Source organism: Semicossyphus pulcher, unplaced genomic scaffold (assembly GCF_022749685.1).
Source record: "Semicossyphus pulcher isolate SPU_LCO1_2020_fin unplaced genomic scaffold, fSemPul1.0.p SCAF_3, whole genome shotgun sequence".
Taxonomy (NCBI): domain Eukaryota; kingdom Metazoa; phylum Chordata; class Actinopteri; order Labriformes; family Labridae; genus Semicossyphus; species Semicossyphus pulcher.
The window spans coordinates 6,846,106-6,858,837 of NW_027211704.1; the positions used below are offsets into that span (position 1 = coordinate 6,846,106).

The 12,732-nt window shown below is 43.4% G+C and overlaps 1 protein-coding gene across 4 annotated transcripts in view; it reads right to left on the reverse strand.

The window, feature by feature from the left end:
• Window positions 1–12,732, reverse strand: part of chd5 (chromodomain helicase DNA binding protein 5) — a 54,390-nt gene that overhangs the window by 17,765 nt on the left and 23,893 nt on the right. For all 4 annotated transcript variants that reach the window (XM_069678870.1, XM_069678869.1, XM_069678868.1 and 1 more), the window contains exons 9-23: window positions 11,547–11,765; window positions 9,413–9,619; window positions 8,830–9,041; window positions 6,762–6,893; window positions 6,207–6,315; window positions 5,205–5,396; window positions 4,895–5,095; window positions 3,600–3,737; window positions 3,249–3,370; window positions 2,962–3,135; window positions 1,806–1,947; window positions 1,434–1,565; window positions 1,061–1,178; window positions 833–957; window positions 490–736 (exon numbers count right to left, since the gene is read on the reverse strand). In XM_069678870.1, coding sequence (XP_069534971.1) covers window positions 490–736; window positions 833–957; window positions 1,061–1,178; window positions 1,434–1,565; window positions 1,806–1,947; window positions 2,962–3,135; window positions 3,249–3,370; window positions 3,600–3,737; window positions 4,895–5,095; window positions 5,205–5,396; window positions 6,207–6,315; window positions 6,762–6,893; window positions 8,830–9,041; window positions 9,413–9,619; window positions 11,547–11,765 — 2,470 coding nt within the window. The remainder of the gene's footprint in view (window positions 1–489; window positions 737–832; window positions 958–1,060; window positions 1,179–1,433; window positions 1,566–1,805; window positions 1,948–2,961; window positions 3,136–3,248; window positions 3,371–3,599; window positions 3,738–4,894; window positions 5,096–5,204; window positions 5,397–6,206; window positions 6,316–6,761; window positions 6,894–8,829; window positions 9,042–9,412; window positions 9,620–11,546; window positions 11,766–12,732) is intronic.

Consider the following 12,732-nt stretch of genomic DNA (forward strand, 5'->3'; position numbering starts at 1 on the left):
CTCAGTCTGCAGGCTGCTGTGAATGCCAGGTTTCAAACTGTTTTTTCTACACGCTACTTTGTGTCGTCACAAAGTGCAGCCTCAGCAGGCTTTGGAGAGCTGGCCAATCAGAAGAAAGTGGGCTTGTAGGGGCGGGGTTTCTTAAAGGGAGAGAGCTGACTGAGTCGTTTCAGGCACCGGTGTGAGAAAAATGTTTTTTTAACTGCAAATTATGCTAAGCTACTCCACAGGTATCACACCCCCCCTTTAAGCTACTTGAATTCGCCCAAATCTTGCACAAATAGTCTGTCTTCAGGGCAAACAGAAACAAAAAAAATGTGTCCAATTGTCTCAATAAAGGTCTCATTTGTTAATATGACAAACCAAAGGCAGTCCAAGGCTCAACTGGAAATGTTTCTGGACTTTAAAACAACCAAAAATATCAAGAGAACACACCAGAATCTAAACAGTATCCTCTAAGCAGGAGGAACTTCTCGTGCATAGACGTACCCATGGCTCTCGCTGCTTCCATTTCATCCTTAAAAAGCTCCTCAGTGCCAAACTTGAGGATATCGTCCAGTTCCTGTTTGGACATGGAGCCAGTTTTGGAGCCCAGGCCGGGCCGCACCACCAGGTGGGTGAGCATCATCTTCCTCTTTGCCACCTGAGTGATTCGCTCCTCCACCGAGCCGCGCGTCACAAAACGGTAGATCATCACCTTCCTGTTTTGGCCGATACGGTGGGCTCTGCTAAAAGCCTGGGAGAGCGGACAGAAGGGGTGACATGAAAGGGACAGTTACAGGGGATCACAGCCACAACAAAACGCATGCCGGTGTCACTGAAAGATTCCTACTTGGATGTCATTGTGAGGATTCCAGTCCGAGTCGTAGATGATCACAGTGTCTGCACTCGCGAGGTTGATGCCAAGACCTCCGGCTCGTGTTGAGAGCAGGAAGCAGAACTGCTGAGCGCCCGGTGCTGTGACACAAACCAAAGCAAGAGCCGGTTTGTGTTTGAGAGCTGTCTAGAAGGAAACGTGTGTACAAACTCACATAGATAGATTCTGGATTAACAAACTCACCATTGAAGCGGTCAATGGCTTCCTGCCTCAGGCCTCCGGTAATCCCTCCATCAATACGCTCATATTTATATCCCTCAAACTCCAGGAAATCCTCCAGCAGATCCAACATCTTTGTCATCTGTACAGAATCGTGGTATTACATGTTTTTGCAGCCTGGATCGAACTAAACAGAACTGTTAAAACCAAGACTAGTCTGCACTTTCACTCTAAATGATCTGTGATTAGATGTCTGGAGCATGAAATGATTTACCACCCACAAAAGACATTGACATTGAAATAGCTGAATATGGACGGCTGGATTTTCAGTCTCAAGGCCAACAATCAATGAAAGCTATGGCTCACAGCCCAGACAAAGTATCTGTATGAATATTACCTGAGAGAAAATGAGAACTCTGTGTCCTTCGTCTTTGAGTTTCTTCAGCATTTTCTGAAGCAGCGTCAGTTTTCCTGAGGATTTCACTAAGAGGTTGCCATCATAGGAACCGTTGGGTAACACAGGAGCCTCCTGCAAAGATGAAAATCGAACCCAGGCATCAAATATACGACTTGGTGAGTATGATTAGAAGCTTTAAGTGCTTTGAGATCTACAACCAGGATATCTTGTGTCTTGTGTGTGTGGAAAAGACATGCCTCCATCTATGCACAAGCACTCCTTCCATGCCATTAACATACAATTTAATCACATGAAGACTTTGCACCCAGTATTAACATCAAATATTTAGCATGCTTTAAATGTGTGCCTTACCACAGCAGCCACAGGGAACAGGTAGGGATGGTTGCAGCACTTCTTCAGGTCCATCATAATGTTGAGCAGGGACACTTGGTTCCCTCCGCCTTTGGAGTTCAGAGCCTCGAAATTTCGCGTCAAGATAAACTTGTAATATTTCCTGCGGGTCAGAGGTCAGATTGAATCAGGAAGGAAAATGTATTACTTTCAAACTCAAAGAACACAGCCCACCACTTTTGGCAGATATACTCGATCTTATGCTTACAAGGCTAGCCGAAACACCAGCAACATATTCGGTTTTATCAAGTACAAGGAAAGAAAACAAAGTGAGCTGGGGACAGTTGTTAATGATTGTAGATCTGGTTGAAAAGGAAGGTTTAGAGCAGATTGAATGGTTGTTGCGTTGTAGATCTCAATAGGGAGAGAGTTCCAGAGGGCGGGGGCTGCAACACTGAGGGCTCTTCGCAGAAGTCTGCAGGCGGTCGTGGGGAACGGTGAGCAGACCCGTGTCCGAGCACCGCAGATTCCGGGACGGGGTATCGGGGTGGAGGAGGTCAGAAAGGTGCTGCAGGGCCAGGGCATGGAGGGATTTGCAGGCGATAAGGAGGATTTTATAGGAGATGACCGGAAGCCAGTGAAGGTGGATGAGGGTGGGTGTGATGTGATGTGGGTCAGAACCCTGTCAGCAACGTTCTGCACATACTGGAGCCTGTCCAGGGATTTGCTGGGTATCCCGGACAGGAGAAGAGCAGTAGTCCAGACGTGTGCTAATGAAGGCATGCATGAGGGTCTCTGCCACGGAGTCAGGGAGTGATGATCGGAGTCTGGAAATGTTTTGGAGTCTAAATTATATGTCTAAATTAGGCCTATATCAAGGTGCTGTCACTAATGTATGGGGAACATTAAATTGCATAAAATTAGACCCACAGAGCAGCCTTTTTTGTATGTTTTCCTTTTTGTAATTTATATTTAAAGGGTTAAGTAAATTACATTATTGTTCATTTATAACCGTCCATATTGATTGTATCATTTAAAAAATAAACCTTGTAGAGGAGTGATCATAAACTAAATCACTCTTAATCAGTTAACGTTTTCTCAGATGGAACAAATGGCGGCAATAGAGGTTTTAACCCCAACTAGAACTACGTCTTTATTTTATCTCTTTAGCTCTTACTTCTGCATGGGACTGAGCTCCACTCTGACAATCAACTCTGTCTTTGCAGGCATATTTTTGAACACATCAGCTTTCAGCCTCCTGAGCATATGAGGCCCGAGCAGGTCGTGGAGCTTCTTGATCTGGTCCTCCTTTGAGATATCAGCAAACTCCTCCAGGAAGCCTTCCAGGTTACTGCACAAACACAGAAGAATAAAATCATAAAAATCCAGCAGCTGCGGGTACGATGGAGAAGAACAGACAGACAGGGGAGTGATGAAGATAAATAAAAAAAGAGGAGGGCTTACTTGAAGCGCTCTGGGGTGAGGAAGTTAAGCAGGTGGAACAGCTCCTCCAGGTTGTTCTGAAGAGGAGTCCCAGTGAGCAGCAGCTTGTAGTAGATCTTGTACCCGTTAAGAATCCTGAAAAACTGGGCAGGACACACAAAGCACGATGTGCAGTGACTAATCCAAAACTTCCTGAATGTGAACCTCCAATCCTTGGTCCAAATTTATTTTTAGTCATTTCAAGTTTTTCATGGATAAGTTCATGCATCACATTTCCGCCTTATATCTGTCTGTGTTGCAGCTCTTCTCCTCTTATTTTGTGCCCAATGCCTCAGTAAGAGGCTGCAACCAGTGCCAGAAATGTAGTTTTACCTTTGACTGGTTGTTCTTCAGTCTGTGGGCTTCGTCTACCACCAGGCAGGCCCATGTGATGGAGCCCAGAATGGCTTGATCTATAGTGATTAGCTCGTAGGACGTCAGCAGCACGTGGAATTTAATAGGAGTGTCTTTCTGTAAGAGGGCAGGAGGGAAGAAGGTCAACAAAACATATGTAATGTTGAGCGGTTAATCACATCGAGGAGGAAAAAATCATGTAGTATTTTAGGTTTCCTGTAGAAATTTAGATGTTACTGTGAAGTCTGATGGCAACCATCCACTGAAACCAAACATTTTTGCACGTGTAGGTTCAGACAAACTAAAGCAAAGTATCTGAAAACAGTACCTGTGGTTCTGATTGGTGTGTGCTAGTCTGCTTATGTTTTTTTTTTTTTTATTGTTTCTTTATTTATGCTCATTTGGAGACAGCTTAATGTGCAGTGAACTGTATAGTACCATATCCTTTTGTATGGCATCCTATGGCGTCATATTGCATCGTATCATAACGTATTGTATCTCACCAAATGTATCGGATCATATCGTATCATATTATACCGTATTGTATCGTATTGTATCGAAACATATTGTATTGTATCGAAATCATATCGTGACATATCGAATCGTATCGTGACATATCGAATCGTATCGAATTGTATCGTAACATATTGTATTGTATCAAAATCATATCGTGACATATCGAATCGTATCGTAACATATCGAAACGTATCGTAACATATCGAATCGTATCGAATTGTATCGTGACATATCGTATTGTATCGAATCGTATCGTAACATATCGTATTGTATCGTAACATCATATCGTATAGTATCGTAACATATCGACTTGTATCGAATTGTATCGTAACATATCACATTGTATCGAATTGTATCATAACATATCTTACAACATATCTTACAACATATCGAATTGAATCGTAATATCGAATCGTATAGAATTGAATAATGTAACATATTGCATTGTATCGTACCGTATCATAATATATCTTATAACATATCGTATCGTAACATATCGAATCATATCGTATCATATTATACCGTATTGTACTGTAACATATTAAATCGTGTTGTATTGTAGAATATCTAATGTGTTATAATACTCATTGTATCATATTGTAAGATATCATAGGCTATCTTACTATAGTATTATATTGTTTTCATCTGTATTGTATCAAATCGTATCGTCGTAACATGGAATATCATAACGTATGGAACAGTTTTGTATCGTATTTAACCTCCCTGTGATATAGGGTAGCTGTACGTGCATAACGTACCTTCATGCGAAACACTTTGCGTCCTGTTTTGACTGCACTGTCCTCAAAGGTGAACTCGTTCTCCCTGATGATCGCCCTGCTGTCTTTGTCCCCAGTGTACGTCACCACGTAGAAATCTGGGGCCCACATCTCAAACTCCCTCTCCCAGTTGATGATGGTGGAGAGGGGCGCACTCACCAAGAAGGGCCCCTTAGAGTGCCCCTAAAAGAGAAGAGGGAGGAGGAGGAAAGACATGACGAGGCAACTCTCACATCACAGAAAAACTCTTATTTCATGAGTGTAAAAGAAGAGGATTTTCTTCCACTCTCACCTCCTTATAGAGCGAGTAGAGGAACACTATTGTCTGCACCGTCTTTCCAAGCCCCATCTCATCAGCCAGGATGGTGTCTGTGCCCTGCGCCCAGGAGAACCTCAACCAGTTCAGGCCCTCCAGCTGGTACGGGTGCAGTGTCCCGCCAGTGGCGTTAATGTACCACGGCTGGTGTTCGAACTTGATAGTAGGCTGGTGATAGGAGAATAAAGAAGCTTTTTTTCATGAGCTAAAAGTAAAGCACATTTATCATCCTAAGTCTTGATAATTAGTGGCTTTAGCGATGTTTAGAGATCCTCGATTATATCGGCACGTCATCTGTATTAGCTGATAAAGGCTTTAAAATCCAATAAAGGGATTGGCCCCAAATTAACATTTCTGCTGATATGACAGGCTGATAAGATGATGCTGATTAGATGATGCTCAAGCAACGCGATCCATTGACTATTCTGCTGTTCTAATGATCATTCACTTTATACTCCAATTCAGTAGTTTGCTGTATGCACCTTTAAATGCACCTTTTTTGCCTGTTATTTATTTAGAGAGAGGACAGTGGATAGTGTCGGAAACAGGGGACCAGAGTGGGGATGACATGTGGCATGGGGCCGAGGGTGGGAGTTGAACCCGAGGACTGTGGCGTCTGCACAGGGGCCGCGTGAGCTTAACCGCCGCCCCAGTATACACCTTTAAATGCACTACTTTTGCCCTGTAAATGTGTAAAGCTCTGTCTTCTATGTCTGCAGCTGCATCTGAGTGGACATACCAATATGTTAATTCCACTGCAGGAGAGACTTAACAGTCGCTGCAACAGGTGAAACACAATATGGGGCTATATTGCTAAAAGCAATCAAACAAAATGAGTTGGAAATTATTGGCATAATAGCAAAAATCCCCTTGCATCCCTTGTTCTGCTTTTCAGAGACTTGCTGTAGCTTCAGCAGTTAGCAGCCAATAACACCACAAACTTCAGTGACTCAAGTTCCTCTAAAGATCCAAACTTACATCTATGATTGGAGCGTCAGGAATGGCCTCCCTCTTCTGATGGTCCTCTTTTAGTTTCTTTCCTTTCCTCACCACCAGGGGGCGTTGGTCCTCCCCGAGTATCTGCTCCCTGGCAAAAAAAAACATACAAGAACATGATGAGCCAAACATCTCAATCAGAGGCGTCACAGACTGAGAGACAGGCGAGGGGGGAAACAGCAGCGTGTGCCTTGTTTGTATTTGAGTCCTGGAGGACTTATGGTCAAGCTTTTAACAACTGCTATGTTTCAAATAAGTTGCATGAGTCACTGAGTTGATTTTATCATGCAGAAATAATATCCATCCATCCATTATCTATAACGCTTATCCTGTTTAGGGTTGCCGGGGACTGGAGTCTGTCCCAGCTGTCACATAAATAATATGCCGAGCCCAAAACAGGCGCACAAGACAACATATTAGGAAAAGAGACTAAAAAACTAAGTTGAAACATTATTAATTAGAAAAACAAGAGAAGAAGAAGAAAGAAAATTAAACAGCCAATCCATTCAGTCATCATCAGTGCACCCAATAACCGACCTGTGGTCCCAGTAAGAAGCTTTATGACCGTCATATTCCGGGACGTCAAAGTCATCCACCTCCCAGGTGCACTGGTCGTAGGGCAGGTCTCTCCATTTGATCAGGTAATGCACGTCGCCATCTTTGTCAAAACTGCAGGGATCGTGAACACAAACAGAGAGCAAAGTCTTTTAGAGGAGGAACAACTCGGAAAGTCAGAGTAACTTACGGTACACCACTTACCCAGTTTACAAATTTTGTGTCATGTGGTATTAGGTTTTAGTAGCTGTCTATACAGAGTGAGCTATATTAGTTCTGAGCAACAAAATACAACATATATAACTATATCGCAACTTCTCCCTGCTGCCCACAGGTCGGAGGTACAGGTCCCTAACAGCACACACCAGCTGACTGAGGAAGAGCTTTTTGCACCAGGCCAGAAGACTTTCAAAGAAGTAAACACACACGTGCAACCCAACCCCTTTGTGCAACACACCCTGACTCTTAAATGTGCATTTTTATATTTCTGCCTCTGGTTTAAATGTTTATATTTTGCCTTGGGTGTATATATTTAGCTCTAAATATACATTTTACTTCTTTTATTTTGTACGGACCTCCTCTGGTGACATCTGAGGAACAAATAATAATGCATGGCGACAAGATAATTAAGCGCCACACGTTGTGTCTCATGTAAACAGCTCCAATGTGCCTTGAGTGTGCATCGATGTTAGCTCATCCGCTCCTCGCTTGAATGTATCCTCACTGGTCATAGGCCGTCTGTGTGAACTTGTGTTGTGAAGTTTGTCTGTTGAAGTGTAAAATGTTCTAAAATCAGTATGAGCTGCTGTTAATGCTAATTTTCTTAACAATGGTTTGTGGCCGCTAATAGCACCGAGAATTACGCATGAATTGCTCCCGTTATCTGCTCCATCTCAAGGTCCGACTCCAAAGCACAAACATCAACTTTACACTGCAAGTTCACACAGGCGTGGCCTATGACCAGTTCTTAGTTTAGTGTTGACAGAGCAGTGACGATACATTCAGGTGACGAGGGGATGCGGCGACATCAATGCGCACTTATATGAGACACAACACATGGCCACAACTTAATTATCCTGTGGCCACACAGTATTATTTCTTCCTCAGATGTCACAAGAGGAGCTACGTAATGTTGTTATATCCATCCATCCTTTATCTATACCGCTTATCCTGTTCAGGGTCATCATGGTTCAGCTGTCAATGGGTGAGAGGCGGGGTTACACCCTGGACTGATTGCCAGTCAGGGCTGACACACAGAGACGGACAACCTTTCACGCTCACGCTAACACCTTCGGGCAATTTAGACTCACCAATGAACCTAAGGAGCATGTCTTTGGACTGTGGGAGGAAGCCGGAGTACCCGGAGGGAACCCACGCATTCACGGGGAGAAGATGCAAACAGAAAGGCCCACTTCCAACCGGGGCTCGAACTAGGAAGCTTCTAGCTGTGAGGAAACAGTGCTAACCACTGCACCACCATGCAGCCAATTGTATTATATATTTAATGTTTTTTTTAGATTTAATATTCATCCTTTTTAAATGGAGCCTCCCAGCTAAAGAATTTAACACGATTATACTTGTAAACCCAAAAAACGGAATCTTTAACTTAAAACTTGTGAACATCCTGAAGTTGGAAACACGTCCTCACAACTCGGGACACTGCACCATCCGAAGAGCACGTCAATGCAGCAATACTACAAACAAAAACACACTTTGTTTTCTTCCTGCATTTTTATCTCCAAAGGGAGCAACTTTTGAAATACATGATTCAATTGCAGAGCAAAGCGGGTTTTGGTCTGAAGGAAGAACTTTGTGTGCTCTCTCTCACTTTGCATTTCCTGTGATTTAAAACACCCAGCGAGCATCTCCTGTACTCCTAAATAAGCCGTCCTGTGAGGTATAATCTCCATGTATAAAGTGATAATGCAGAACAAATAAAAGGCAAGATGACAGCCAGCAGAGACCAAACTGAGCACCAGCTTACCATCAATGATTTCACGTCTGAAAAGTGAGCCCTGATGTAAGGATTATTGTAACTGTGAGCAGCCACCTGTGGTTGAGTATCCGGTGGATCACCATCCACTCTGGTTTGATGCCGTAGCGGTAGAAGCGCTCCTCCATCACAGCGTACTGGGGGTCTTTGCTCTTCCTCTTCTCACTGTTGAGCTCCTCCTCTCCGGAGCCGTAGTCGTACGGCGGGGGCTCGTCCATGTCGTTCTTCCGCTGGTAGTTCCGATACATCACCGTGTGATACAGCTCCAACTGTGCAAAACGATCAATTCTGCTTAGTTTCATTCAGCAGCACCTCTAGCTTCTCTTACAACGATGTAACATGTAATCTCTCAGCGGTATCGAGACTAATTTAATCAGCTACTTCAGGATCCAGATATAATGAAGGGAAGGCGGATACAAAATGAATTAAGAAAGCTGTCATGTTTCTGAACAAGCAATTGTTTAGACATCACTAAATTAAATGTCTGCTTGGTGTGAGGGCTCTGAATACTTTAACACTGACAGCTCAATCACTAAAGAAGTTATCATCACTTTGTATTTAAAAGGAGAGGATGCATACTGCACTCCCTGTGGCAAAAGAAGTGTTTGTTTTCACACTGAATCTACTTGCTGTATCTCACCTGCAGCTCGCTGACCCAGGAGCAGTGCCAGTACGAAAGGCCGGCCCACTTCACGAAGAACTCCCTCTCCGGGTGGCCCTTGAGCGGAGGCTTGGTCAGCGGATCATTTGGCTTCCCGTCAGGGCCGGGGGGCAGCTCAGCCGGCAGCGGGGGCTCTCCCCAAGTCCAGTGCAGGATCTTCTGGACCTTACCTTTGAGGGGAGGACACTGGAGAGAGAGAAAGAAGCAGAGAGGTGCTGTGATAAACGCAGGTATTTTTAACTTGTGACAAACCACTAAAGTGGTGGTGAAAATAAATGGGGCTAAGACAGGTCTAGAAGGCTCACCTATAAATCAGGCCTCCACCTCATTAACAGCCACCCACAGAGCCTTAATGCACATTAATATAGAGAGTAATTAAAGCATTAGCAGGTTAATTGGATAGCTCAAACAGCAAGCTAGAAATGACGGTGACTAACTTAGCAAACTATCAAAATATGTAAAAACCCTGATGTTAAATGTCACACACCTGCAGACGAGTTTTAGAGAAACATAAATCAGAGAGGGAAGGTTTTATTTTATTTTTCCTGAGAATGAAGTCTAAATGTCAGAAAGATTTCCTCCTCTGATTTACGTTTCTCATCCCTGGCACTAATACCGAATGTTCAGCTTTACTTGAGACATTTTGAGTCTTATTCTCGAGATGCTAATGTTTCTTTTTTTCCTCTCGCCTTGCACTGAAACTGAAAGTTCAACTTTATTCTTGACTTTCCAAATGAAAAAAAAGTAATACTTTATATACTGTATACCTGGCACCAATCTTGGAACCCATCCTCCCTCTGGGAGTGATGCAAACTTTCCGGTTATTCTGGTTTAGCCAGCGTTTAGAGATAAGGACCTACAGCCAAGACTTTGTTTTCCATGCGCTGCATTGTTTACAGTCCAGTTAGCAACTTGAGAAGCGACCGTGTGTTCAGATCAAAATGAAGGTAAATTCTCCCCTCCAGATATGTCTGCAAAATAAACGGCATCATCTCTTGGTTCATTCCATCCCCCAGAGGAGCGCCCGTTCATCTGTTTGTGCTGAGTCTCAGTTTCACTGTAAATAGTAAGTTACACAGAGGCTGCACTCTGGCTTACTTCAGCGGGATGAAGCCGGAAAACAAACAGATTTTCTTGCGATTGACTTTAATTAACGGCTCTTCAGTTTGCTGAAATAACAACATCATGATGCAGTTTAGTAACAAGTCAACATGAAGCTTTGTCAGGTCTGTCCTCAAGAGGAGAAGAAACTACTTTAAAATGAGAAGTTTGTTGAACAGAGGTCGGAGCCATTCAAGGAAGTCAGGAAATCTGAACGCTGATTGGCTTATATGACACAGCGTCAAGGGAAATGATCTCACGATGAATTTTTGATTTAGAGCAGATTGTTAACTGAACTTGCTGCAGATGTTTTGCATAGAGATTAAAAAGACGCTAAATCGTTGTCCGATGATGCTGATGGGAGCCGGGATGTTTTTCTTGCATACTCCGAAGCCTGCTGATATGTGATTGGTCAATACTACTCAGACAACAAGTGTACAACAAACGGAAAGCAGAACACTTCCCGTATTAAAAATCCACGTCCCTGCGTATATATTCTGCATTTCTATGTAGAATTCCACATTTCTATGTAGAATCTGTAAATAGAGATTAACCTGGCTCTACAACTGAAAGTTAAATGATGTGAAAACACCTGCAGTTGTTGCCGATGTTCTCTGTGTCTGTGGCGCAGAATTTCATTATTTTAAGTGACTAAATATACCCTCAACTCTGCTTTAATATCCAGATTGAAAAAAATAATAATAAAATAAAATAATATCCAAATAAAACTACCCTTTATTTTAAAATAATTTTCAGCTCATTCATCATGCATCATTAAGGAGGATACGGTTATAAAATAGTAGCAGGTAGCAAATTCAGTCGAGTAAATCCCTGTTTACACTGCAGTGAACGACAGTTTATCTAAATAAGATGATGTTGTTCTTCAATGACTTCTAGAAAGAAAAGACACTGAGAAAGTAAAGCAAAATAAAACTAAACTTTCTCAATGTATTGTATTTGATCCGCACAATGAATGACATTAAACTGTGTTTGGAGTGAACTGTGAGCTCACCATGCAGCGTGGACACAACCACTCCCCGTTGGGTATCTCGGGCAGAGGCGGGTTGAGGCAGTGGATGTGGTAAGAGGAAGGGCAGGTGTCGCAACACAGCAGCTCTCCTCCATCTTTACAGACTCTGCAGAACTCCATGTGGTCGTCCTCCTCCTCGCCCGCTGGCTCTTCCTCCTCCTCCTCATCATCTTTGGCCTCCCACTGGATACCCTCTTTCTCCTGAGGGACACAGGTGGCATGGACTTAGTGAGGGTGGTGGCAGAGGATTAAATAATGCTTGTTTATATTCACGCAACTCCTTGTTTGTGAAGTAAGGCTGACATGCATCAGTGTCAATAGCCTTATGTCATCATAATCTTACACTGGGTTATCAGTATTTCTTTAATACAATCATCGTCGTGGTTTGCAGATGTGGTGCACTTGAAAGTTATTGAAACTGGTTTTGCAAGTGGGAAGACAGTTACTGGCAACGTGTCAGCATGTAAGCTGCTAGCTTGTTGTAACAGGGAGGTGGATAAGAGGGAGAATTAAAAACAGAAATGAATGACCGATAGCAGGCGTGCACGCAGAGACTACATCCTGAGAGTAAGGCTGTATCCACCATAGTGAAAAAACAGCAACAGGACAGAATTGAATCCAGCAATAAACTGTATGAGTCGTTTCATTTGGGAGTTGAGACCCCCCATAAAGGATCACAAGAAGAATCCAAGAGGTTAGAGTCCAAGAGGGGATGTTAGTTCATTTTAAGACCCAACATTCCGCAGAGGTTGGGAACCTCTTCAAAGATAATAGTTCAGTCAGACAACTCCCGTTTGTTGTACTTTAAAATGTTTATTGCAGCAGCAGAACACAGCTTGTGTTTGGCATCTGGGCTGCGACCCTCATCACTGCTCGCAGATTTATTTTACAAGCAGAAATTTGAGGAGTGATGAGATAATATCTTAAAGCCCTCGAGCCGGAGCCTGCAGGTGGATGCCGGGGTGGTGGTAAGGCTGAAAGTGTGAGCGCAATAGTGGTGCAGGGCAGCGGTGGCGATGACAGAGCAGAGGGAGAGAGCGGAAATCTTGCAGCTTAAATAGACGCCAAATTGGGAGGAGGTGTTTGTCAGGTGATTGTGGAGAATGACGCATGTTGAGTGTGAAATCAGTGCAGCTTGATTTGCCTGAACTAGCTCGCACGCGTCGCT